At 38.9% G+C, this 23,684-nt stretch overlaps 1 protein-coding gene across 25 annotated transcripts in view; it reads left to right on the forward strand.

Moving 5' to 3' along the window:
* Window positions 1-23,684, forward strand: part of CAMK2D (calcium/calmodulin dependent protein kinase II delta) — a 159,391-nt gene that overhangs the window by 95,836 nt on the left and 39,871 nt on the right. For 18 of the 25 annotated variants that reach the window (XM_040584771.1, XM_040584618.1, XM_040584584.1 and 15 more), the window contains 7 exons: window positions 4,255-4,320; window positions 6,951-7,023; window positions 12,865-12,967; window positions 19,272-19,355; window positions 20,339-20,433; window positions 22,004-22,126; window positions 23,154-23,237. In XM_040584771.1, coding sequence (XP_040440705.1) covers window positions 4,255-4,320; window positions 6,951-7,023; window positions 12,865-12,967; window positions 19,272-19,355; window positions 20,339-20,433; window positions 22,004-22,126; window positions 23,154-23,237 — 628 coding nt within the window. Of the gene's footprint in view, window positions 1-4,254; window positions 4,321-6,950; window positions 7,024-8,040; window positions 8,114-12,864; window positions 12,968-19,271; window positions 19,356-20,338; window positions 20,434-22,003; window positions 22,127-23,153; window positions 23,238-23,684 lie in introns of all 25 variants that reach the window. The other 7 variants (XM_040584593.1, XM_040584699.1, XM_040584718.1 and 4 more) reach the window with 1 other exon arrangement.

Genomic DNA, 23,684 nt, shown 5'->3' on the forward strand with positions numbered 1-23,684 from the left:
TGAAATGACAATAATAATCTGTGAGAACCAGTGGCTTTTACTTTGTACCCTGAAAGTTGCTGGAGCTCATAGCATGTAGTCCTGTCATGAAACAGGACTTCACTGAAGTCAACAATAAATCTGTATCAGAAAGGCACTGAGATTGATTTACTTCCCATTTTCATCTTGTGGGGAGAAAGTAGCTTGGCAGCTGTTCATGTAGCTTTATAGCAAATGACCAAAGTTATTTGTGGTTTGTTTTGGTTTGGGTTTTTTTGTTTGGTTGGGTTTTTTTACTTTTTATCCCCTGCTTTACAGTCTTCACTTACAGTGTTTATAGCCTACCTGGATATATTTGTAGATCTTAACTATACTGGTAGTTGCCTTCTAATTTAAGTACACAGACTAGAATCTGTATGACTGCTGCCCCACCCGAATGGTACAATGTATCAGTTTTTCATTATTTTAGCCTAGGGAAAAAATACAAGTTTCATAGAAGTAGCAGCCAAACTGTCAGTCCTCTATTTTCATTTATTTGTGTGATTTGATTTCAGAGATCAGCCTAAGCATTTCTGTTGATCAGCAAAACCTCCAAGAGTGACAATTTTGGCACCCCTCTCCATGTAAGGCACTTTGGTGCTCCTACTTGGTAACAGAGTCATGCATTCTCCAAAGAATGCATCACACTTGCATTTCAGGTCTTGGCCTTCGCTAGGCAAGGAGGACCTTGTAACTAAGGATCTCTTCTATGTGTGTAGTTGATATTCGTGATAGATGTCTCAGGTCCCTCCCTAGCCATCGTGTTTCACAATTAAACATACAGGGGGGAGAAACCCACCTAACAAAATGACATCTAATAAAGAGTAGAATGCTTTGTAGCCATTTTGGTGTTAAACTGTATGGAGTATAAAAATAAGTATATTGGTAACTGCTCTATTCTTTCTTTATAAAATCGGCGGATAACATAGGTTGGTAAAGATCGCTAGAGATTATCTGGCCTAACCCCCTTCTTGAATCAAATGGCGCGGGGATTTGTCAAGGTTTGAATATCTTCAGGGATGGAAATTCCACAACCTCTTTGAGCAGCAAATGCATAGTAAATAATCAGAATAAAGGAAGAAGAAATCTTAAATCTATTTGGTATTTCCAGTGTTTCAGCTTGTGCGTTGCCTTTCATGGTGTTTCTGTGTATCTACCCAAAGAACTGTTGACAACAGTACAATCTCCCCTGAGCTTTCCTGTCTTAACGGTGAAGAACCCTAGTTGTCTGTCTCTCCACATGCCTCCAACTCTTACACATTTTGGTGGCCCTCCATTAGACACAGTGCATTATGGCAATGCCATTCGTGAACTGGGAAGCCAAAACGGAACATAGTACTGCAGGTGTGATCTCACGAGTGCCAAATGCAAGGGAAGAATTGCTTCCTTCAACCTGCTAGCTGTCCTATATCGTGATGCAGTTGACATTTTTTGCTGCAAGGGCACATTGCTCATGCACGCTTGATGAGCAAAGGCCACTTACATGGCTATAACTATCTTCTTGGAGTCAGAGGCTCAGAAAATACAGGTGAGTTCTGGCCTCTCTTAGTCCCTAGCGCTACCTTCCTTCATTATGGCCATTTAGCTGTCTTCTGACAATTATTCCTAATGTATCCTTCAGAATGACAGAGCATGGGAATTGTTTGCTACTTGGTTGGTTGTCAGTGAAATCCACCTGCTCTGTTCCTGCTTTTATTTTTTCATTGTTTAGCAAGTTACAAATGCCAAGGAAGCGTATAGTGTCAGCAAATAAGACTGCATATCCCTTTTTTTCTCTGTGCTTGAGAAGAACAAGCATCAGCTCAATGTTCTCTCCCACTGAAATGCACTTTGATGACAGCAGCTTTTTTTTTTTTTTTTTTTTTTCCCTTGGATCAAAAATAAAGTGTTTTAGGGAAGAATAAGATCAAAGGATGTTTTGTTTTTTCATTCATCACAAAGTGAGAATTATTCCTCTTTACCAGAACTGTGGTAGGCAAATATATATGCAAAAATGAGGTATCAAAGAATGTCAAAATATATATCAATCAAACATTTTGTGTTACAGCAACCAAAGCCAGTTTCTGGAAGGTAAAAGACAAAAAGAAAGAATACAGATGAGCAACCAGCTATTGTACCACCTCCAGATTTGATTGCAGACTTTTGTACAAAATAGCATTCTGTTACCTGAAAGGGATGTCAGTAAGGTACAACTCAGAGAAAGGATGATGTAACCCAAATGTAAATGGAAACCTGAAAATAAAGTTCTTTAACTGGCTTTCTCAAAGAAAGGAGCTATGCTGCTGGTTGAGCAGGTCATTTCTGTCATCATCGAATGTGACTGAATGACTGAAACAATTTTGTAACACTATAAGTGTTAGTACAGCAATTTGCAAATGAATGTTAAGTTTCTGAAGATTCCAAGTATCCTCACTTTTAATTTTTAAATCCTGTTAAATTTAATTGTATTCAATAATAATTGTATTTGTTGTAGTGTAGATTTTAAAGCATCTTGATCTTTAAGCATCTTGTAGCCCACTAGCTTTTACGTTTGGGAATTTAGAATATAATATGCTATATGAAAATTCACTACATTCATAAACAGTAATGAAACAGGAACATTGATGTCCCATCTAGGAATTATTTATGTGGGCATATCAGTAGGATTAAGGTTTTGGAAAGCAGGAATCAGACTAACATGTGCAGCCTGTCTGTTGAGGCTGTGTTTAGGTGCTCTGGTTAGGCTGTGCACTTGGATACCTCACATTTTGTGCATTTCCAAGGCTTGCATCTGTTTTCAACCATTCAGTACAGCACATGAATACATGAAGATTTGTATTTAGCTGTGAAAGTATGACAGTGTATTCCATAAAAGAGAAATGATGAGTATAGTATAGGAAAAGTCTTCCTTTTTCTTTGAGTCCATGCTCTTGTTGACACAGGCAGCCAAGTTCTATGATTTCATTTAAAAGCTCATCAATCTTCACCTTAAAACTAGAGTACCTGTCTCAGTTACTTTACCAAAAACCATATAATTACACCAGGTTTATGGTGGTTAGAAAACTCTGCATGATTTTAACCTTGTATTTATTCACAGGTATCATATGCTTATTTATTATTGTACCAATATTGTCCCTTACAGCTCTCCTCTATGGAGAAGATGGTTAATGCTCTTTATCTTCAGTATTTCTTTTCATCCCTCTTAAACTTTGTTTTGCCAAGCTAAACTGACTGCTTCTCCAAGAAGGTATGATGAGTAAGTGAAAGGACAGCCTAGTAGCAATTTTTCTGCTCATATTGCTGTTTCAGTTACCTTTTCTGAAGGTACATTACCAGAACTGTGTACAATATGAGGAGGGGGTTCACTGCTGTATGTAAGGACGTTGCTGCCACCTTATTTCACATGCATTCCAAGACTGTGGTAGCATCCTGCTGGTGACTCATTCCGGACTGTCATCTTTGGGTTTTAACAGCACAGCTTTCTTTCTTTTTACTACTTCCTAATATTAAACCACTGGTTGTACAGTGAGTATGCAACCAGGCACAGTTGCTTCCGTTAAAGGTCCTCTGGATCATACAGTTCTTCCCTTATACTATTGAAGCTTCTTAAAATATTTTGTGGAGCTTTCACTAACCTATTCCTACTTTCTTGACAAAGGTAACTGAAAATTATCTAGGAAAAAAAAATCTGCCATTGAACTGATTAAGGTACTCTTGTTTCTCCTGATGCTGTCCTTCCAACTGAGTGATCTTTCTAGCAAAAGCACAAAAAGCAAGCCACTCTGGCAGATGGGTACCCCTCTGTTGTGTTTTGACCTACCCATAAAGGCCTTTTTCCCTTTTTGGCATTATTGTATTTTCCTTTCTTACGTCTGTCTTAGCTTACAGTTCTCAGTTGATCCTGAACTGTTCTGAACTTGATCCACAATTTTCCTGGCTGATCAGTTCCCTTTATTCTTGTAGTTTTATTGTTACTTTTGACATCCTTAAATGATGTATGGCATCTTGCCCAATAAGCTGCTGCTCTTTGCCTTTATTTTTTCATTATCATTGTTCTTCCACCGCATCCTCCTTTTTCACACAATGATTTGGATGGACAAACCTTCCACTTCAGCTCCTTCACCTTGCTGGTCAAAACCTCTTGCATTTCTGTACAAATATTTCAGTTATTCTTCTCTGACTTCTCCCTGTCAAGTTAATTTAAGGTGCACATTTTCACTTCTGAAATCTCCTTTCCCATCTTGCTTTTTCTAACAGAGTCACTGGGGGTGAATTGTTTGAAGATATAGTCGCAAGAGAATATTATAGTGAAGCAGATGCCAGGTAAGTCACTTGTTTTTCTAATGTCACCTTTAATAATTCTAGGATAGTTACTTAAATCTCTCATGGTGTTTGGCATCAGTTTGGCTAGCACAGTCTGTGAGACTCTAGGATTTCTCATAGAGTTCTCTTTGCCTTGGAAGGGCACTATTTGGTGTTTTGAGCTCATGACTCTGTGGTAGAGAACTCGTATGAAGTCTTGACGTCTGCTGATCTGAAAAAGCCAAAACTGGACCTCAGTTTGTTAAAGTAAACTTGTGAAGTATTTAAAATATTACCCAGTTTTCTCCTCTGCAAACTGGACATAACATTTCAGCTCTCTCAGTTAGGGATTATTACACTGGCTGATCAAAGTTTGAGATACATGTTGGTCTTGAAAGAATTTTACATTAAATATAATTTTTGTTCTCAGTCCAGAAGTACTAATTTACTTTTTATATTTAAACATTTTTGCTGTGTTTCATCAATAAGCAATTATACTGTGCATCTCATAGTCTGAGCTCAAATACAAAATCTCCAGCAATTTTCTGCAAGTGCTTGTTGAAAAACTTGAAGAATAAGTTGACGATTATCATAATTTGCATGCTGACATAAAGTATCAGGGCCATTTTTTCATCTCAATCTGTTTGCCCTCATACAATAATAAATCTTAAATATTCTTCTATAATTACGAATCTTAAAGATTGTGGTCAATTACTTTAAAGAAAATATGTTCTACCACTACACTCTCAACAGAAAATTTATCTCAAAATAAATTAAAAGAAGCCTCATGATTTTGTGTGTCCATAGTCACACACCACCGCATGTTTTTAGTGAATATAATTTTCAGTTACTCTTTTACATTAGGAATTAATTGGCAGATGACCTGAAAGCATTAAGTGCCCCAAACAACAGAAGTAGGATAATAATGAACAGGGAACTTACCCTGACTATTAGGAAGCTTCCACTGTTTATTGCTCTTACTAACTTCTGTAGGAATGGTAGAAATACCATCACTTTTAAGCCTTGAAATGTGGAACACCACATAGAAAAACACACTGCAGAAGAGAACAGAATCAGTACTTTAGGTGGGGTAGAAGGAGAGGAGCTATGTTTAAAAAAAATTTTGAATTACTTTTTGCCTGCTGTGATTCTATCGAATTTTCTAATATTGATGCCAAAGGCCAGCATATGGTGTCATTGTGTGTTTTTGAGATAGTTGTGATTTAAAAAGAAAAATTGCAATGATTTTTTTCTGTTCTAAAGTTATGACATATTGGAAGGGGCTCTGCATGTGTGTGTATATATATATATAGGATATATATATGCACTTTATATATTCAGTAAAAAGGTGACCAAATATGTGGAATATGTCGTTACCATGCATCTCTGTATTTTTTTATATATATATATATTCGTGTGTGTGTGTATATATATATCTATATATATAGTGCGTGTGTGTGTGTATCCCTATAGAAATAGTTAATGGACTTGACAGATGCATATGTTGAGACTGTAACACTGCTCTGTTCCTGCAAGCCCTTACTCATGCAAGTAGTCTTTACTCATACAAGCAGTCAGTTTCAGTGAGTTGTGTACTACTTGCATAAGAAAGGGTTTTCAGGCTTGGGCTCCGGTTACTGATTTATGGCCATTCCTTCTGAATTCCATGGTCAAAAACGTTTTGGATGAGCCGTATCAAATCCTTGGCCCTTGACTGCTGTGTGTTACTTACAGTCACTAACTCCTGCCACAAGGATATCTTTAAAAACAAATTTATAAGCTCTTGTGGTGCCAAAAAACATCTAAAAAACTTCCAGTGCTCTAAAACATGAATACTGTAGTTGTGCTTTTTGGCATTGTAGGCTGGCCAAAACTTGCAAACCTGGGCATGGAAAAATAGGTGCTAATTAAATTATTTAAAGCACCAAAATAAAACATTTGTTTACATTTTAATGTGGATTTCCATTTCATGAGTGACTCCTAAACTAGCTCTTGATGATATTTTAAATGAAAATGCATGCCACCTTTTTGAATGACTTGGCTTTTATTCTACTAATAATTTTTAAGAAACCATTAGATTCAAAATGAGAAATGTTTTGCTTTTCCTTGGCTTTTGACTTTTTTTGTTTAATTTGTTTTCTGTATACCATTTAATTTCTGAGCATTTTCTTGTTTCAGTACTCATTGGAATGCTAACTTCACTGTAAAAAATTTAAAAAACCAAAATATATCACTAATTGTTTTATTGCCTTAACTTTATTTTTCCTGTAGCAGTTTTTGGAAACTGGAAAAAGCTTCCATACTGCTGAATGAAAATACTATCTAATAATTCTGTCTCATAGGTGTCATACGTTCCATGTTAAATGTCTTTCTTGGTTTGTTTGGGTTTTTTTCTTTTCGTTTTTTCTTTTTGTTTTGTTTTGGTTTTGGGTTTTTCAGTTTTGTTTTTGGATGTGTTAGAGCTGGAAATATCTCTATATTCAACATTGTTTTGTTCCAGTTCAGTGTGCAATCAAGACTTGTCAGGAGGTGTAATACTGTTTTTGTTCTTTTTTTTTTTTTTTTTTTTGAGTTTTATTTTATTTTGTATTTAATGTGATTATGTGCCTTTAAAATGTTCTCCCTTCCATTCTGCCCTTGTATCTTTGCAGTCATTGTATACAGCAGATTCTAGAAAGTGTTAATCATTGTCATCTAAATGGCATAGTTCACAGAGACCTGAAGGTCAGTATCTGGTGCCCATCAATTGGATATAAGAGTTTGGGTTTTTTTTTCCGCTGGGTAGGGGCAGAGGGTGGGTTGTCTGCGATGTTCCCTTGCCTATCCTACTCACCCTCAAAACAACTAGACGAAAAAATAATGCATGATGCCTCTTTCCAGTTTGCAAGTCTACAGGCCTAATATACATCATGGCAAAAGGGGGAATGGTTGCCAAAAAACCTGTCTCCTTCCAAGGCGCTGGATTTATCCCATGCTGTCGATCGAACGTGTCTGGTATTCTATTAAGGTTGTCCATGTATCGCTGTGTACGCACATGGAGGTGAACTTTGGCTGTGATGTATGTCAGCTTGCAGATTTAAACGCCACTTCTGTTCTGAGACCCTGGGTTGCAGTAGCAGAACAACCGGTCGCACACTGCTGCATTAGAGTATGACGAACCCTCAGGCAAGTGATGCTAATTGCGGGCTGAATTGGACCGCGAGAAGTTAATGATTTACCTAAAACACCTCGCTTGGCCTTGGAGCGGGGTTTTTCCTTACATTGATGGCCGCAACAATTTGTAATGCCTCCGAGAGAGCTGTCAGTAATGACAGGAGGGGAAAGTGCAGAGGGTGCCAAAGATTGAATACAACCTCATCGGCGAATTATTGGCAAAATCCATGTGCTTTCCCGACAGTTTTCCTTTTACAAAATTCGCATTAAAAACCATAATAACTTAAATTGCAAGCAAAGAAGGCAGCCGAGCTGAGGCATGCCTGCGAGGCTGGCCCCTTGCCGTGCGGGGTCCCGCAGCGGCGCAGCCTGAGGCCGTCGTGCTCTGAGCGGCGCGGGGCGGCGGCGCGGGGCGGAGCGGGGATCCCGGCACGGCACGGCACGGTACGGCACGGCCCGGCCCCGGCCCCGCCGCCCCCGCCCCGCTGCTGCCGCCGGCCCCGCGCCGCCGCCCCGTGCCTGGCTGCGGGCGTGCGGGCGGGCGGTGCACGCTTGGAACTAACACGCGCCCCTGGTGTTTGCATGCAGTCATTGCATTCAGCAGATCCTGGAGGCTGTGCTACACTGCCATCAGATGGGCGTAGTCCATCGCGACCTCAAGGTGAGTGCTGCTGCCCCGCCGAGCCCTCCTAGCCGGAGCCGCTGCAGCCTCCGCCGCGCCGTGCCACAGCGGAGAGCAGCCAACCCTAGCGCAACAGAGCCTTGATCAGTGGACATGTAAACGGGTTTCTGTCCCCCTCCCTTTTTCCCCCCCCTCCTTCACCTGTGCACAAGAATGAACTGCTAGCATTCACTGGAGAAAATCTGCTAAAGGCTTGCCAACACCTAGCTGGCCAGATCTGGGCTGCGAAGACAGCCGCCAGTCAGCTGGCACCTGCTGTGGGTACCAGGGAGAACAGTAGTCGCTTTTCGAGCATTTGGTGTATTCATTGAATACACAATTCTTCTCTCTTGTCATACAGGGCTTCTGGGGCAGGGCGTGGGGGGAACTTTCCATCTCACATCAGCGTAACTTGGAGTGCTTCTGGGAAGCACGCTAGCATTTGCATGTCATGCATTTTAGTGACAAAAGGCCAGCTGCTGTTAGATTGCTGGCACAAAGACCTCTCTCTCCTCCAGATGATGACTGGGCTACAGCACATCTTTAGAAAGTGGGAATTTCTACAGTTTTCTCACCAAGATCACCTGAGGGAGTCAAGTTCCTTCCGGACAAACGGTAGCGTCAGGATAGAGGCTTCAGAAAGAAAGCTCTTGTGTTGAGAAGAGCATTATCTCTTTCTTAACCATCTGTATGTCCACATGGCAGGAGATGTCGGCTGCAGAAATGCTCTCTGCATTTAAAGCACTGAAGGAAACAAGCAGAGATCATTTTTCTTTTACTGGGAAGCTCAGAGAGACAAGTCCGTCTCAAAGCTGGTAGTAAAGTATCCTTGTGGATAAAGGAGAGGACTTAATTTGGGCACTTGGACTTCAGGATCCTCAGGTGAAAGAAGACTTCATTTTGAAATCAAATGGAAGTGCACCGTCTGAAATGTCAGATCCTTTACAGAGGCAGAGAAAAAACAGTATGTGGGCTAAGGCAGTGAAACACACTAATTCCTTCTGGCACAGCTTCTTTGTCTCTTACTTTCCTTTCTGAGTGAGTTATGGGGAGCAGGAATTTCCTCCCATGATAGGAGCTTTTTAGTGGTTATCATTAGTAATAACATTGGAATCAAAATGGCGTCATCTTTTTTGCCATCCTTCACTCCCAAGGAAACAACTGTCATTGTCTGAATTTGTTGTCCTATCGTCTCTATTGTTGTCCTATTGGAACATAAAGGGTTACGCTCTGAAAGCTCGGAGAGCACGATGGATTTCAGAGACAGATACACAAAACTCTCTACGGACTTTGCGCTTCTGGATTTTCCTGTGTTGTGGTTGAACAACAAGAGACTGACAAGTCTCTCCAATCCATAAAACTTCCATGGCAGCCAGATAACATGCAACAAGTTTAAATGAAAGGATGTCAGATTTGTCCAGCTGCTCCAGCGGTTCCTGTCCTCACTGAGCATGCAGTACTATGCTTCTAGCATGAAAAATAATTAAAAAAAAAACAACAAACTATTCTGGCTGTGCAAGCTGAAAGAATAAGGAATGCTCTCTAGTGCTTTTCATACATTCACACAAACTAACCTTTTCTTTGGAAGTGCATTAAATCCAGATGTTCCCTGCTCCAAACCATGTGTGGATTTCTTACTCTGGTAAATCCAGGATGAATTGGAAAAACGGTGTGAGAAAAACTGTTTCTGCCAAGCTGTAGTACCCAGTTTCATTTCTGAAAGTGAAAACTTCAGGAGGCAGAAAACGATCCTTCTGCACTTACTACTTTGTGACAAATGAAAAAAAAACCAAAGAGTGAAATGAAAGACAGTGATGAAATCCTGGCAGAACTCTCCATACTGAAAAGAAGATGCCGAGGCCCAGGACCATGTCTACAAGACATGTAGAAGATGGTTATGTCCTAGCAAGGATCCTTAAACTGCAAAACTTGATGGATTTTTTTCCCGATGACTCAGACTACAATTTGATGACGTGGTTGGGGGTGGGCAGGGGAGCCAGAGGAGGAGATTTTGGGCAATCTTACTTTATTTAACTTCTCTTTTAGCGTAATTTAGTAGCAAATAGAGAAGCTTTTGCAGCCTCTTATGACCTGCTCCATTTGTAATCCTTAGTGTAAGTCAGAATGGTGGTGGATCCTAGGAAAAAAAAAAATCTTTTTTTTTCCAGAAAGAAATTAACCTGTTAGTGGCAGGTTTTTTTTAACAGATGGTAGAAGTGCACTTCCGTATAGTTATTCTAGATCTTGGAAGTCAGCAGCATTGCTGCTTTTGTGAAACTCTTACGATTATGACCTTTTTGCATTCCCCCACACCCCCAAAGTGAATGCTCTAGTTATATTCAAGGAAAAATACACAGAGGGTTAAGTACTTGATCTCGAAGAACCAAAGACCTTTGGAAAAATAAGGCATAAATCACATTATTTTAAGTAATTTTAGTAGTTAATACTGCCATTCTACATGCTTGACTGCAGCCAGTCTGCTGGTAACACAAGGTGACACTATTGAATCCAAAGTGCGAGTCCTGAGGGGCCCACACTAGGCTGTTAATGTTTTCCAAGTAATTGCAGTCATTCTACATTAATGCATGATAATTATCCAGTATGCCGCTCGTCATCCTGATATGACAGCTGCATGTTGTTTGAGTGCATAGTCCCACACAGCATTGCCCAAAAGGCTGTTGGCTTTGGCATATGAGTAAATCAGGAAATCTGCTTCAGCTTCTGTTGAAACATACTCACCTATGACAATGGTATTTCTGCAGAGCACTTTGATTGGCATGGTAAGGACATGTAATGTAATGAAAAAAAAATATCCCAAGGCGGGCGAACAAACCAGAAAAAACCCAGCAGCACAAAACTTTTGAATGGAAATTTTGAATGGCATCACATGTTTCAAAATGGTGTGCTTGGTAGGTTAGTGCTTGTGTTTCAACCAAGAGGGTGAAGCATTTCACTGCTTTTGGCTTGCTGAAGGTCACAACCAAGTAGGATCATCCATTGCTTTAAGAGGTTTATAGAAGTGCATTTCGGGCAGTAATTACTGTAAACTTCTCTCGCTCTGATGGGAAACCTTCAAGAACTGAGTGCCTGTACGTTGCAATCAGCGTAGTTAACTGACAGGCAGTGTGACATTGCTTAAATTGGTGTTGATGAACTAAAGAGTCCTCAAGCTATTCAGTCGGTGTTTGACATAATGTAGTCAAAGTGGTTTCTGATCATTTAAGTGAATATAAAGATTGTATTTTGTTCTGAGAGACCTTAATCTCAATTTTAAGAACATGTGGAATTAGAAGATTCATCAAGTAACTGTTGATGAAAGGTTTTTAAACCTGTCTTTTCTGTGACGTAGCAACAAGGGGTAAGTGACAGAATGGTGTTTGTAAATTGCTGAAAAAATGTTCCTTTACAGTTTGGTGAGAGGGGAAAAAAAACCCCACCGTTAAACTACAGTTTGTCAGGGCCAGTTGTGTTGTTAATTAATAGAAGTATCACAGCTGTTTAGGTCTTAATTAGGCTCAAGCATATTTTGCTGCATACTTGACAGATGTATTAAAGATAGCCTTTACTGAAAGAAGCTTATGATCTTTAATTGTATCCAAGCTCTGTACCTGCATGGGATTAACTGTAATCACATAAATAGTCCCTTGGAAAACTATATGATTGCTTCTGGGTTTAAAACAAAATACTCATTTAAGAGTTTGCAGGATTGGGTCCCCAGTCCCAGACTGGATATAGTGAATTGTCTTGTGATAGATCACTACAAAAATTGCTTTTGGAAGAGTCACAGCAATACCCTTGAAAGTGAGGGTTTGTTATATTGTAAATGTAGAATGAAACCTTCTTTCAAAATAATGGAGATAGAAAACAAAGGAATGGCAAGAAAATGCTATAGAGGTCACAGTTCTCTGAAATAACCTGTTGAATTCTACAGTATTGTGTAAGGTTTTTTTAAAAAAAAAGTTAAGGTTCATAGAATAAAGATGTCTTTGGACAATTTGCATTTGATGTATTTGCTAAATTAAGTTAAAAGAATATGTTATCAACAGTAAAATGAACACCATTGTTATGTTCAAATCCTTTTAATTGTGTGAGTGTACTGTAGCATTTGATTTCGGATGTGACCAACGTACCCTAAAAAATAACAGAAGTGGGAACTTTTTCAAACTTCCATTCTTACTTGTAATAGGTTCTCTACAAGCAAAAAAGTGGGCATGCTGTTTTTGCTGAAAGATTTGCAATGTAAATACACCTGCCCTCTAAATACAAATACAGTAATATGTCTGCTGTTGTTAGGCTGTCATGCAAAACATGTTTATGTTTGACAGTTATAGATGCCTGATCCTGCAAACTGCATAGGTTAGCCTAGTAATCAAAGAATACATCTCTTTTGGGGGTTTTCTGCAGCATTTTTCTAGTAGTGAGCTCTTAGGAGTCTCTGAATTGTCCTATCACACAAACAGGTGTCGCAGCTCCATATGACCATTCTCCTCTGGTAGATCTGCACGCTGTCCTTAGTCATGCTGTCATGGGATTGTGACGGCTGTTTACAGGCCTGGTGCTTCTTTCCAAGTAGGAATGGAAAGTGCATTTTTTGGTATTTCATGGAGAAAACGCAGGGATTTTTTCTCTTTTTCAATCCTTTAAGTATTTGTTCTTTTCCAGACCACCATAATTAAAAAAAAAAGTGAAATCCCGTATAAAATATATTTACTTATCTTTTCATCTCAATTTTTTTCTCTCTCTGAATAAAGCCTGAGAACTTACTTCTAGCTAGCAAATCCAAGGGAGCAGCAGTAAAACTAGCGGACTTTGGGTTGGCTATAGAAGTCCAAGGAGAGCAACAGGCTTGGTTTGGTAAGTAATTTTTTTTATCCCCTCACCATTTATTCAGCATAGCCATTAGGCCTCCCAAAGCACCCAAACTCCTACCCTAGTGTAAAACATGCAGCTGTGTGATTACTTGATATATAGCATTAAAGGATACCTTGTTCGTGGTTTGATCCCTACAGCTGACTACACTTTAGACCAGGGGTCCTCAAACTTTTTAAACAGGGGGCCGGTGTGCAGATGAAGCGGCAGGCAGTCATCTGCGGCTGCTTGGTTCCCCCCCCCAACCCGCGGCAGGGGGTAGGTGGTGGAGTGGGGGGGTTCTGTAAATATCGGGGGCCAGACTGAGGACCCTGGTGCGCCGTATCTGGCCTGCGAGCTGTAGTTTGAGGACCCCTGCTTTAGACCTTTTTCTCCAGTAAAAATGTTATCTGTAATTCTAACCAAATTAAACAGAGCTTGGCAGCAGACCTTATTTATTTAAAAAAAAGAAAAAAAGAAAAAAAAAGACAAACAAATATCCCCCAACACTTCAAAAGTGACCTGTGGCTATACTTCCAAATCTCAGAGCTCTCTTTGACAAGAAGTAGATCTGTCTCATAGCCTCCTCTTCACTAGCAGAGGGGAAATCACCTTACCAAATGACATAAAATGATCTAGGAAAGAGTCTCTTACGTTGGCACAGCTGTGTTCATCCTGGGGATTTTGCCAGCACAGTGGGATTGGTATGGGGTAGGGTGGAGGGAGAGCATTTTAAAATTCATGCTTCTAGTAAATACAGCTTTACAAATGTCCCTGTTGCATGCAGTTTTAAGTTCCATTGACATTTCTTGACCCTGAAACTTAGGTTTCCTGATTCTTGGCTTGTCCTAGCTGTTGTCAGCCTGTTAGTTTGACTTAGGTGCACATGAGTCTCTTCTCCTCCACTTTTCCTTGTGTATCTAGAAGAAGGAAATATGGGTGTAGAGCCTGGGAGGGAGATGGGGAGTTTCCACTTAGGTGCTCAGATGACTGAGGAGTTAAGCTATAGGTTAACACTGCTGAGTGGACCTGTCCAGTTGTCAAAACATGTTCTCTGTCAACTGGACATAGGTGAAAATTTTATTCTGAAGGACTTCAGAATGTGATGTGGAGAAAAAAAAAATAAAAATTTTTTTGAGTACCTGAGGCTGTAGAGAGTCATCCACAACCAGATCTTGCTGTGACAGTACAAATTACCTGTCCCAGCTCTTTATATTGCTGTCCTAGAGGTGACTTCCCCTTCACACCTGCAAGTAAAACTGTTCATAAAACTGTTCTTTGACCCACTGAGGTGAAAATAAGCTGGCTTATTAAAAATGTACAACACATGTATAAGCATCTCACATTAATAGATTATGGAGAGCGTAAACCCAAGAAGGTAAAGGGTGGTTAAAAGCATCTGGACCCTTACACAGTTGTCTGGAAAGGGTTGTCTATCCATAGCTTACAAACATCTTCTGAAGTTGGAACTGGAGTTTCTCAGCCACTTCAGTGATTTTGAAAACATTATCTTCATCTGTAAGGGATCTGTATGCTTGCTTGATGGTGAAGGTGACAAAGATGTATGGGAACATGGAAGCAAACTCGTGTGTGTGCATCTGAGAGCTCATTCTGTGCTCCAGACCCGCTCATGAAATGTTGGAAAGGGAGGGTGTCTGCCCTCTTGAAGGTGGCAATTGATGGGGTAAACCAGGTCTCCAGAATCAATACCTGGAATGTATTTTACATGTCCTCTACAATGCTCTGCTTCAGGTTATGAGAAGAGGATAGGAGTAGTGACTTAAACATTACGTGTTTCTTTGTAGTTCCAGTAAACTATTCCTTCTTTTTTTTTTCTTTTGCTAATTAAAAAAACCAAACTGCTAAGTGCAGATTATTTGTTACAGTTAACAGATGCCCAAAGGAAGATGGTGGAAAAAGACTTAATACTGATTGTTTTAAATAATAAGGCATGTACAAATGTGATGCGTCTATCTCATGTACTACCCTCTTCGAACAGATGTGACGCACAGGACAAAATTTGTTTTGTAAATCCCAGGACGAAAAAAATACAGAATAAAATATTTATAGCAGCTACCTATTCTCACTTAAAACAGCTAGAAAGTGCAGTTTAAAATTAAACAAAGTGATTGTGAGTTTGCTGTCGACGCCTAGAACAAAAGCACAAAGGTTTTTGTGCAGGCAGTGGCCTGAGAGATTGAGTGTTTGAAATCAAGGATAAAACTACATGTGGATGCACAGGCAGTACCATCGGACATATGTTGGTAGCTTTATAAGCTAGCCTGTTGTTTCAAATCCCAGCCTTTGTATAAATGGATTTCAGTAATCCACAAAAGACAGAAGAGATTGCTCCTGTACATTAACAAATAGGCCAGTACAAGAAGAGTGGAACAGAAATAAGACAAAACACAAGTGATTTCTTACAATGACAAAACATCAGGTAAACAAGAAGCATCTCAAGAAAAAGCAGAATGAACTTTAGGGGATATTTTCTGTAGATAATACATCTATATGGATGCAGGTGATGCCCAGGAGGTTGCAATTTCCTGTAAAATCTTGCACGTTATTTTTTGGTCATTTGGTTCTTGTGAAGTACTTGGTTTAGATGTGTGGCATCATGAGGACTGCCATGCAGAACTTGGTAGAAAGGAGATTGAACAGAACGTCTCCAAAATATATGTGTAAGAAGAACAAGCTGGCAGCAAGGTAATAGAAAGAAATTAGTCTAATGTGGCTCTGTTTTTAAATTTGTGGTGTTTGGTAAGACTAGTATGTTTTCTACTTCTTCTGGAACTTCTCTGCAAAACCTTTCTGTAATGGTCTGAGTGCCTGCCTTCATCTTTATGACTGCTTTAACAAGGCAAAACATGAACTCCAATGTTCTCAACGTTTTGAACTTTTTCTTGCTTCCTTCCAAAAGATTATCTGCGTTCCACTGGATTCTGCAGCACTTAGTGACTCATGGCATGCTCTGATTCTAAGTATAGCTCTGCATCAGTGTGTTGGGTTTCTTTTCTCCTTTTTTTTTTGTTCTTTTTTTTTTTTTTTTTTTGAGTGTAGCCCTCTGGTGTGATGATTGCTTTTCTGCTTAAACCATGGTATGCCTCAACAGGAAACTGGCTAGAGCTCCGTGTGTTTTGGTATAACAGAATACTTTCCTGGTTTGCATGTTTGTAAAACAAGCCTGTTCGTTGCCTGTTTATAGAAAAGTGTTTCAGGGTTTAGTTGAAACACTCCACCCTGTTAGCAGGTGTTTAATGTACTGGGAGAGTGTTGGGCGGGCTCAGCTGACTCACAGAGGCAGGTGACGAGTTGCCCCTCACTGAAGTCAGTGGAAGGACTGCAGTTAACTCATTGGTAGCTAGATTTAGTCCTAGTTGCATCTCGTATTAAATTAAGTCCAGTCCTACAACTGGGACTAATACACACCACTTAAGTCATTTGAGTAGCTTCACTAAATTAGTTTGCGAGCTGCGTTAAATGTAGGTTGTCTACATTTAAGTCTTTTGGCTCCAGCTGTGCAGGAAGAGAAGGCTGCCTGCCCTCAGCTTACTCTCAGCTGCTTGCTCTTGCTGCTTGCTGCCACCTTCTCCGTATCATCTCACCAGACTGCTCCTTTGAATTTTTATTCTGGAGTCAAAGGGAGGTGCGTTAGCAAAGATGTACAGCTTCATGCAGTTTAAGCTAACATGGTTTGTCCTGCCATTTTATTTTGGGATCTTTGCGTGACTGGTGCTGAGAAGGCCGTAAGTCTGGCAGGGGAATGATGAAAGCACAGGGCACATCTTAGAGCAGTAATCTCTTCTGCTGTGTGTTTAAGATGCATCTGTCTGCATTAAATTAATTTTATGTTGTAGGATTATAGTTAACCCTCAGTCCAGGTTTGACTCGTGTCACTATTTATGAAGTTAAGTATATATGTAATCTTTGCATAAGAGGGTTTTGAGACTGTAAGCTGTTTAGGCTGAGTAACATGCCATCTCATGTACACAGGCACCACTGAACTGAGCAAGGCAGAGCATTTGTCTTGGGCCCCTGAATGCTTATTTAAATAGGAGTGCAAGGTGGCACAGTTTTTTCTAGACACTGTACAGTCAGTCACAGTTTCCAGCTTTGCAAGTTGCTTTAGCCAAATTATTACTATTGGCAATAGTTCTCTGAAAAGTATACACACATATTGGGTTCCCTCTGACCAGTTATAGAATTACCTGATAAATAAATTGCCAATTTCAGTATGTTTTTTTCACTGAAATGATAACTCTTCTGTGTTTGCTGCTTTAAACAACTTCAGCATATATATTATAACCATACCAATTACTTCTGTTCAGACCCATTCTGTATCTTCATCAAGAGATAAAGTTAGCTAAGTTCTGTATTTATTTTTCTTTAAAGCTTATTTTCAAGTGATGCATGGTAATGTTTATAGAGCTATGGTAAGTTTGAAAGTGGAGGCAACTTCACTTCCCCTTTACAATGAACAAAAATGTTCATGAGGAGCACTACAGCCAAGAAGGCATATGAAACATCACTTTATTTAAAGCTACTTAGAACATCCATTTTTCATCTTCTCAAAGGAGCTTACGATGTGTTTCCTGTATGATAGTACTCTTTAACAGTTCATAGCTCTCATATCAGGAGACTGCAAAAAACAAGCTTATTTTTCATGAAAGTATTTTAGCTATGTTCTCAGTAGAATATAGAGAATGTGTTCGTTCATTTCCTCCTCCCACTCCAAAATGATTGCCAGCTGCAGGGCAAAGGCTTCCTTTTTCTGTAGCTATACAGTTTATATATTATCACCGTCTCTCATAAGTTCTGTAGAACCCAGTGTGGTATGTCAGAAATGACATGTGGTCCTTCACAAAAGCCACAAAATTTTCGCCTTTTAAGAATTCCCAAGCATTTATTTTAGGCAAAGATGCTTGAAAGAACAGACTTACTAAATGAAATAGTACAGCATGTCGTGAAGTTTTTGTCCTTTACAGTGTCCTAAGAAAAGTCTACATTTATACCTACATTCTGCATTTCTCCTAAGAGAAAGTAGCACTGCCGGTAGTGAATAAAGAAGGAGAAACATACAAATTTTAAAGGCTAGATTACTTCAGAGAGTGATTTTTGTCAACTTTTTAAAGAAGGTTCCCAGAAGTGGAATAAATTCACGGAAATGAGTTTTGCAGTGGAAAGTTCGTAGCTGTGTGAAATACGAATGGCAAAGGTGGTGAGAAGGCTGAGCCCTAAGTTGGTGGTCTTCATACTAAGTAACAGCCAGTTGTGCTCCTGTGAAAGCTAATCCTGAACATCTCAGAACATTTACTTTGCCACCATCTGGCACTGGCTGAATTGAGTTTCCACTTACGTGTGAAGAAATTTGAACAGTGTTTATACTTTCCTGTATTCAAAACGAGAGCCCTCTCCATACATAAGCTTTTCTTAAATCTTAGCCCCACATGTTGTTTACTCAGAAATCTGCCCTCTCATAAGACTGAATAGGGCTCTTTAAATGTAGCTTCTTATAGCTACGATGCTGTAGCTTTGCTGCCCCTCTGTTTTGTTAATTAATTTCCCATAAATGTCAGTGGAAGTACTCTGTGTGTGGTAATAGTCTTCACAGCTGACAGCTGATGGACTCCCAGAAATCTCATTCAAGTCATGTTTCCAGTCTTAATTTTTATAGTTTGGGGGTATTTTAAAAGAGCCTAAATTAGGCTAATGATTGAAAAAAAAAAAAACAAAACACGCAAAAAAACCAAAAAACCCCACAGTAACAGGCTTTGGCATGCATGGTGTGAATTTTCTGTCTTTCATTATCTCTGAGGGGATCACTCAGATAATGTTTCCCACACCTCCCGCTACCCTGTTAACTTTTTTGACCTTGACCCTGAGCCAGATGTATTTGCACCCCACTACTGGATGTCTTGCTACAGTTTATAGCAATGCAGAACTCGGGAAAGACGTTTCATCAGCTATCTCCTAATCTTTCTGGAAACCTTCCTCTGTTGCGTTGGCACCAGATCCTTGATAACACTGTTGAATCTGGAGTACTAGTATAGATGGGGAACCAGCTGTTTTTTTGCTGGCCTCTTGATTCTACCAGATGTGGTGGCAGAAAGGGATGTGCTAAGTCTATGTAAGTGTTCTCGTTATTGTTCATTCTGGGTGATTCACTGTAAAAAGAAAGCAGTTCTTTGTTGGTCAATGCAGTTAGTGGTCAGTGGCTTGGGAAATAATGTCTTGTGGGCTGAGAAGAGAATCACTTAATTTTTGCAGAGCACGTACAACTTTTGAGAATAGTTGCCTTGCCTTTTGACAGGCTTTGCTGGTACTCCCGGATACCTTTCTCCAGAGGTGTTACGAAAAGACCCTTACGGGAAACCTGTGGATATGTGGGCATGTGGTAAGAAATTACTCTGAAAGATGATGTTTGGTCCACCGTAAAGTATTTTAAGGGAGAGAGATGATGTCTAGAACACCTTATTTTTTGCATCAGATAATACATGTATAGGAAAATTCAGTCTTAATTTTTAGAAGAGGTAATTTTTTGGTTTTCTACCAGCTTTCTTTTTTTTTTATTATTATTTGTGAAGATGTGTTACCATGGCATTCTTGGCTGTGTCTACACAACACACTTTTCACCAAGTATTAAAAAAATAGCTGCAGGCACATGATGCCTAACTAGTTAGAAAACATAACAATTCATACTGTGAGCTAGGCCCTAGTTTTGGTTCACAAGCAGCCTAAAATCCAATCTGTTCATATAATATAACTGCAGTTTTAAACTGTGAAACAATGTTTTGTGAACTTCAGTACAGAGCGATTACTTTATCATCCAGTTCTTGAAACAGTGTGGTTTAGCGTACTGCCAAGTGGAGGCTAGCTAGCTGAGAACAAATGGTGGTTTCCTAATTTTACTTCTACGAACACTTACTTGATGGTATTTATGAAAGCATTTTCCTTTAGTCACAGTGAATCCTCTCTGCAAGACTAGCAGATGGACTTTTTAATATCCTATTGAGCATGTATTTATAGAGATAAATTGAATTGCCTGAATTTTCATTGCATGAGATTAGTTAAAACACAATTTTACAGGTACCAGTACAAACTATGATAAAACCAGAGGTAAAGAATGCATTTTCCTAGAACGTTCATGAACATTGGAAAATATTTCTCCAGCCAGCAGTGTGATCATTACTGCCATCACTGTATAAGAGATTATCTTGTAAACCCTACATTTACTGTTTTCTCCAGTATGAAGGGAATATTTTTCAGTAGCTAGGATAATACTAATGAGCCATTTGTTCTACATGCTTGTCAGATGCGAAACACATTTCTGGGGTTTGTTTCGTGAAATCATATAATACTACTGTGGATTTTCTTTAGGTGTCATTCTGTATATCCTCCTGGTGGGATATCCTCCTTTCTGGGATGAAGACCAGCACAGGCTTTACCAGCAGATCAAGGCTGGTGCTTATGATGTATGTACTGTACTCTGTCTATTCAATTATTTTTAATGTACCTCTAAACAGGCTTTCTAGAGTGAAAAGTAAAATCAGAATTATTTCCTAAATACTTTTTTTATTGCTTATTTTTATGAACCACTCAATATAGTAAATATTGCTTTAGTAACATGAACCTTATTGGAACGGGAACATCCTATGCTAATTTAAGTCTGATTCCCCTATGGCTCCAAGTTTTTGTTGTCTGGTCCTTGTATAAATCATGCAAGCTTATGTAATCCTGACAAGCTTGTTCAGACCTCTCTAAGCTCCCAGGGACCTGTGTTTTTCCTTGTAGTTTATCACTTCAACCAGTCAGTTATTCTAAATTGTTTTTAAGAAGTCTTAAGCTTCCTAAACATACATCTTGATGCTGTTGTATTGACCACCTTTGGAAATAGAAGCTGCTATAGAGCATTTCAAAAGGAATAGTTTCATTAATTACGTGTATTCCAACAAAAAACATTACAGCTGTTGGTAAGTAAGAGCTGATGATTTGGTGACATCGTGAAGTTTGAAACATCATCTATTTATATTACATTAAACAGACAGAAGGCTGTTCGTCCTCAGCTTTAAGTAATTTGTCAATGATGAAGTGAAAAAGACACAACCTTGTAATTTCAAGCTCTTATTTGCTTCCAGTCCTGGGTGGTGATGGCTGAAAAAAGGGAGTTGTTATGCTATGGCCTTTTACTGAAAGTAAACTTATGGTCTGTCAAGTCTTCTTCCTAGTGAACAAGTAATCATACAGTAACAAATAGGGTGACAGTGGGGAATTATGATTTCAGCCCAGAGGGCAAGAACTGAGGTGCAGAGACTGAACTATGCACCTTGCATTGGACAGACATAATACATACTTGTGATGTACTGTGCCAAGGTAATATCAAATCCCTGTTGTCTAAGAATAAACATTTTTAATATTGGAAAACACAAAATCCTCCAGGTTAAGGTATGTTCACAAAAGCAGTTTAGGACATGGAATTTTTTAGTTTCATTTGCTTTTGAGCAGGTGGTTTGGGTCGCACATATAAATACTTTACTGAGCGTGGAGGTGTTAAATTCGTAACTGGTTAGATTTGTATACCATAACTATACAGTTAGCATTAAGGTTTACATTGAAAGAAAGCAAACAAGGAATTTGAATAATAATGCTTAGAATTTTTGTCTTTATTAAAAAAGAAACCGGGACCGTATTAAGTGCTGTATGAACATACGCCTCTCAGACAACTAGAATTTGTTATTTTGTCTGCCGTTGTTATTTTATACTATGAATTTTAGCTATGAATTTCAATTGGCATTATTGCAAATAGAGAAATACTGTCCATTCGAGCCAAATAAACAACAGGTCAAAACAGTATAGAAGAAAAACTTTATTTATAAAACTGGCTATTTCAAACTTTTTTAATTGTGGTGAACTGCATTTTTCCCCTTAAAGCTGGTTGGATGTACTAGCCATCAATGTTACAGAAGTAGTACCACTAAGTATCCTTAAGTAAAATTGTGTAAAGATTATACAAGTTAATATACACAAAGGTATTTTTTTCTTAAGTTTCCCTCACCAGAGTGGGATACGGTGACTCCTGAAGCAAAAGACCTTATCAATAAAATGCTTACCATCAACCCAGCAAAACGTATCACAGCATCAGAAGCACTAAAGCATCCATGGATCTGTGTAAGTAATTTCTACAGATTTAACAGGATAGTTCAGCAGACAAATCAGCTTACAGTTTACTTCAGCACATAGTGAAGGTGTTCAGAGGATAATTTTTATCCTTAGTCATGCAGCTGTGTAACTAGGGGAGTGTAAAATTGTAATTATACAGATACAGTCAATAGTGTCACATATTGAGGTCTCAGCCTGGGATAAGATTTTTTTAAAGAAATGAGCTCCGGTGCTTTGATTTTGTCATGCAGAAGTTCACTGCCAAAATTAGACCATTATTTTCGATTCTCGGAGAAAAAAAAAAAAAGTACAAGGAAGTAACTTTTGAGCTAAGTAATGCTTTGCATCTTCATTTCCCTGTAACCATTATGATAAGCATGAAATGTAAAGGCGGGAAATTAAGGGACTTTTTAATAAAAAGTCAATTTGCAGTTAGCAGAGGCTACCTGGCTGTTATTGGATCCAGGACTACTTTCCAATTCTCAGTGCTTTCTATACTTTGACTTTGCAGGTAGTCTGGGCTGATACTTTGAAAGTCACAAGACATACAGCTGGTTCCCAGCTCTTTATTCATTCCAGTAGGCTGCATTATCTTGCCTTTAAAATTGTGATGCAAATGAAGTTGAGTTAAAGGGAAAATGCAGATACTGCTGAATTTCCTCTGAAAATATTTCCTGCTGCTGTACCTCACCTAGTATCACTAATGCTAAAGAAAAGTTTCCTTAAAACACATTTCCCAAAATCATAATTCAGAATGTTACTTTGATTACATTTATACAGCGTAATCCACATTCTAAGATTTTGTGGGTTTCTTAGTCCCTGTTTCTTTCAAGAGGACTTCACACATGGAAAAGGCTGAGTAAAATGAGACCTTGGTTTTGTTGATTTGGAAATTTCCCAAATGTGTAGAAACCCGCACACAGCGATAGTCAGACAGTGTTGAACTATGTGGGTTGTAATATGTATATTGTAGAGTAAATAGAATGCTAGACGTCTGGCTGGGTGTGTTAAAATTATTATTTCCTTCTTCTCTTAGCAACGTTCTACTGTTGCTTCTATGATGCATAGACAAGAGACTGTAGACTGCTTGAAGAAATTCAATGCAAGAAGAAAACTAAAGGTAAGAACAAAAACTTCTGCAAAGATGAGTAGCTAATTTTGGAAAGATAAAAGAATATTGCCTTGTGGTCCATGTGTAGAAACAAATGGTCCCTAAGCAAATTTTTTTCTGGAATATTATACTTAAATTAACTATTTGATAGATGATTGGCTTTTGGCATGAGGATCTTAAAGTTTTCATGACAGTGGATAAAACATAGCATAATTTTTTTGGATTCAAAATAGTAACAATGATCTTCACTTATACACATTAAAAATATTTTGTTGAAGGAAAATGCTTAAGGTTATTATTTTACATCATCCTTTGTTTTCTCCTGACCAGACAGAAAAACTTTGCAGATGTGAGCTTTTCAAATTAGCACATCAGAAATAAACTCTTCTTCCCACCTAAAAAAATACCTAAGCACATTAGCAAAGTCTGTTTCATATTCAGATATGTATTTTACTG

Source organism: Falco naumanni, chromosome 1 (genome assembly GCF_017639655.2).
Source record: "Falco naumanni isolate bFalNau1 chromosome 1, bFalNau1.pat, whole genome shotgun sequence".
NCBI classification, from domain to species: Eukaryota; Metazoa; Chordata; class Aves; order Falconiformes; family Falconidae; genus Falco; species Falco naumanni.